Raw genomic sequence first — 2,441 nt, 5'->3', positions numbered from 1 at the left:
TGTGTGTGTGTGTGTGTGTGTGTGTGTGTGTGTGTGTGTGTGTGTGTGAAAGAGATCGCTGACGTACGTAAGGTGTGTTTCTCTCCTCGGCTCCAGTAGAGAGGCCGAGTTTGGAGCTGCTTCACTTCGTCTCTCATGGATTCTGAAGCTTCTGATGYTTCCTTCAGCATCTCCGACTCCTGAGGGATCAAACACAAGAACAAAACCATGACATCATTYAAGTTCAGGTTTGGATTCAGTCCTTATTCACTAAATTTCTATGTTTTCACTTCCTCCACAGAAGCAGCAAACTGCGCGTCCGGGAGGTCATGGATGGAAGTGCAACACTGCCCCCTGCTGGAGGTTTAGTTAAACGCTGAGTTGGAGTTACCGTGTTGCAGGCCAGCAGCTGCTGGTGGACCCTGTGGAAGGTCTGCGTCTCGGAGCTGAAGCTGGGCGGCTCTCGGTTGCAGAAGGGTTTCATGTCCGTGTCGTAGACGTGGCTGAACGTCGTCATCAGCTGCTGGAGATCRCGCGCCGCCAGACGCAGCGAACTCGGAGAGAAGACGGGCGGAGTTTGGCCGTGGTCATTCGGGACGTCACACTGAGGAGATCAAACAGATCTTTAAACTTTGTGCTCCGCATTTATGACTAAACTCTTTTAACTGGTTAATGCTGTAAACTTGTTACCACTCATATTTAAAGGAACATACATCATTTACGTTATGCTCTATTCTGTTACGGCAGAAAGGTTCGTTATAATTTTGACAAAAAGATCTAATTTGTCAGTTTTTGCATTTATTATCCATTTAATCATTTTAAAAAGTTAAATAAATGTGTCTCTTTTCTGTCCTCCAACCCAGCCGGTCGAGGCAGATGGTCTCCTGTCCTGAGCCTGGTTCTGCTGGAGGTTTCTTCCTGATTAGCAGGGAGTTTTTCCTCTCCACCGTTTGCTCAGGATGGGAGACTGTGATGAAGTGATTCAACACAATCTGCTGGTTTCTTCCTTAGATTGTTCTTTTTATGTATAGTGCCCTGAGACAACCTATGTTGTGACTTGGCTCTATATAAATAAACTGAATTGAATTGGATTAAATAAAGTAAATGCAAGTGTTTAAAAAATTAACTTTCTCAATTAAACCAACTTCAGCAGCTAATAAAACAACAGATTCTGAGTCTCCAAGGATGGAGTTTTGATCATTAGATCTACTGTATGTCTACATGATTCACTTTGTTTTAATTCAAGACAGCAACCACAACTAATCGACATTAACCTGCACAAAAATGGCTACAACTCCGTCTACAGAAATTCAAATCAAATAATTGCTGGGTTGCAGATGTGTGTCAATGTCATGAAAGGCAGATGGGAGGCAGGAAGTAAATGAAGCCATGTTTCCTTCTGTTGATTCAGTGTCAAAATATCTAAATTCTGTGCCGTGTACAGTTGTTGCAGCCGCTCTAATCAGGAGAAATATCAACGTTTTTTTCATGTTCCGAAAGTAGTTTGTCACAAGCGAGTTACATTTTAAAAAACTTGCAGAAAAAATAGGACAAAAGTGGATAAACAAGTGAGTAAGTAAGTTACTTGAATTTGGGTTTACACAAGCTAAATAAATTATTTGCAAGTGGATCCAAGCACATAGAAACAAAAGAAGTTAACGTGTTGTTAGCGTTAGCGATAGCATTGTTATCATAGGCTAACTACTTAAAATAGCACAAACTCACCCAGGAAGAAACAAGTCAGATATTTAAAGCTTCTTTGGATCCTAAATGTTTGACCCAACCTGAAACTAAATAATTGTAGCTTTGAGTCTTTTGAGAGCTTTCATCTGGCTCGTTGCAGCCTGTAACATGAGGTCTGCAGCACCAGATCGTTTATGTCGATCACCTCAACACTGGGTTAATCCTCCAGATTATATAACAAGTCTTTTTAATTTAAAATAATATGAATCATATCTTAAATGTATGCATATTTTTTTGCGATATCTTGTCTGCCCCAGCCCGTTTAGGGCATTAGCGTACTCACTGTGACCTATTTCACTGTGTTGAACCAGAGCAAATCACTTCCTGCCCCTATCTGACATTCACATGTCATCCGGGTCACGTGACTGCAACCCAGCAATAGTTTGTAGTTGAGTCATTCATAACTGTGAAGCAAAGTGGAAATTCTGGCAGCATTTATGTTTATTAGAGCTGTGTATTGGCAGAAATATGGTGATATAATGCACATCAAAAGGCGATATATTCACATTTCTTTCACCAAACGATTCTAATTTAAAACAACTCAGTATAAAGAGCTTAAACGTGCATAAAATCTGATTAAATTCAGTTTCATTTTATGCCAACAGAAAAACACTGACAGTGAGAACTGTATTTGTTTCTTCTTAAAACATGAATCAATTGTGACCCATCATATCAAAAACGAGGATTAAGTCAAATTTGGTCAAAATGACCTAATTACA

The 2,441-nt window shown here is 40.2% G+C and overlaps 1 protein-coding gene across 1 annotated transcript in view; it reads right to left on the bottom strand.

The window, feature by feature from the left end:
• The window catches only part of haus7 (HAUS augmin-like complex, subunit 7), a 5,505-nt gene that overhangs the window by 1,333 nt on the left and 1,731 nt on the right, over positions 1–2,441 (bottom strand). Inside the window, exons 7-8 of the mRNA XM_014016294.1 lie at positions 371–583; positions 68–179 (exon numbers count right to left, since the gene is read on the bottom strand). Coding sequence (XP_013871748.1) covers positions 68–179; positions 371–583 — 325 coding nt within the window. The remainder of the gene's footprint in view (positions 1–67; positions 180–370; positions 584–2,441) is intronic.

The sequence above is a fragment of the Austrofundulus limnaeus genome, unplaced genomic scaffold, assembly GCF_001266775.1.
Source record: "Austrofundulus limnaeus strain Quisiro unplaced genomic scaffold, Austrofundulus_limnaeus-1.0 Scaffold142, whole genome shotgun sequence".
Taxonomy (NCBI): Eukaryota; Metazoa; Chordata; class Actinopteri; order Cyprinodontiformes; family Rivulidae; genus Austrofundulus; species Austrofundulus limnaeus.
This window is presented reverse-complemented; position numbering and strand designations above follow the sequence as displayed.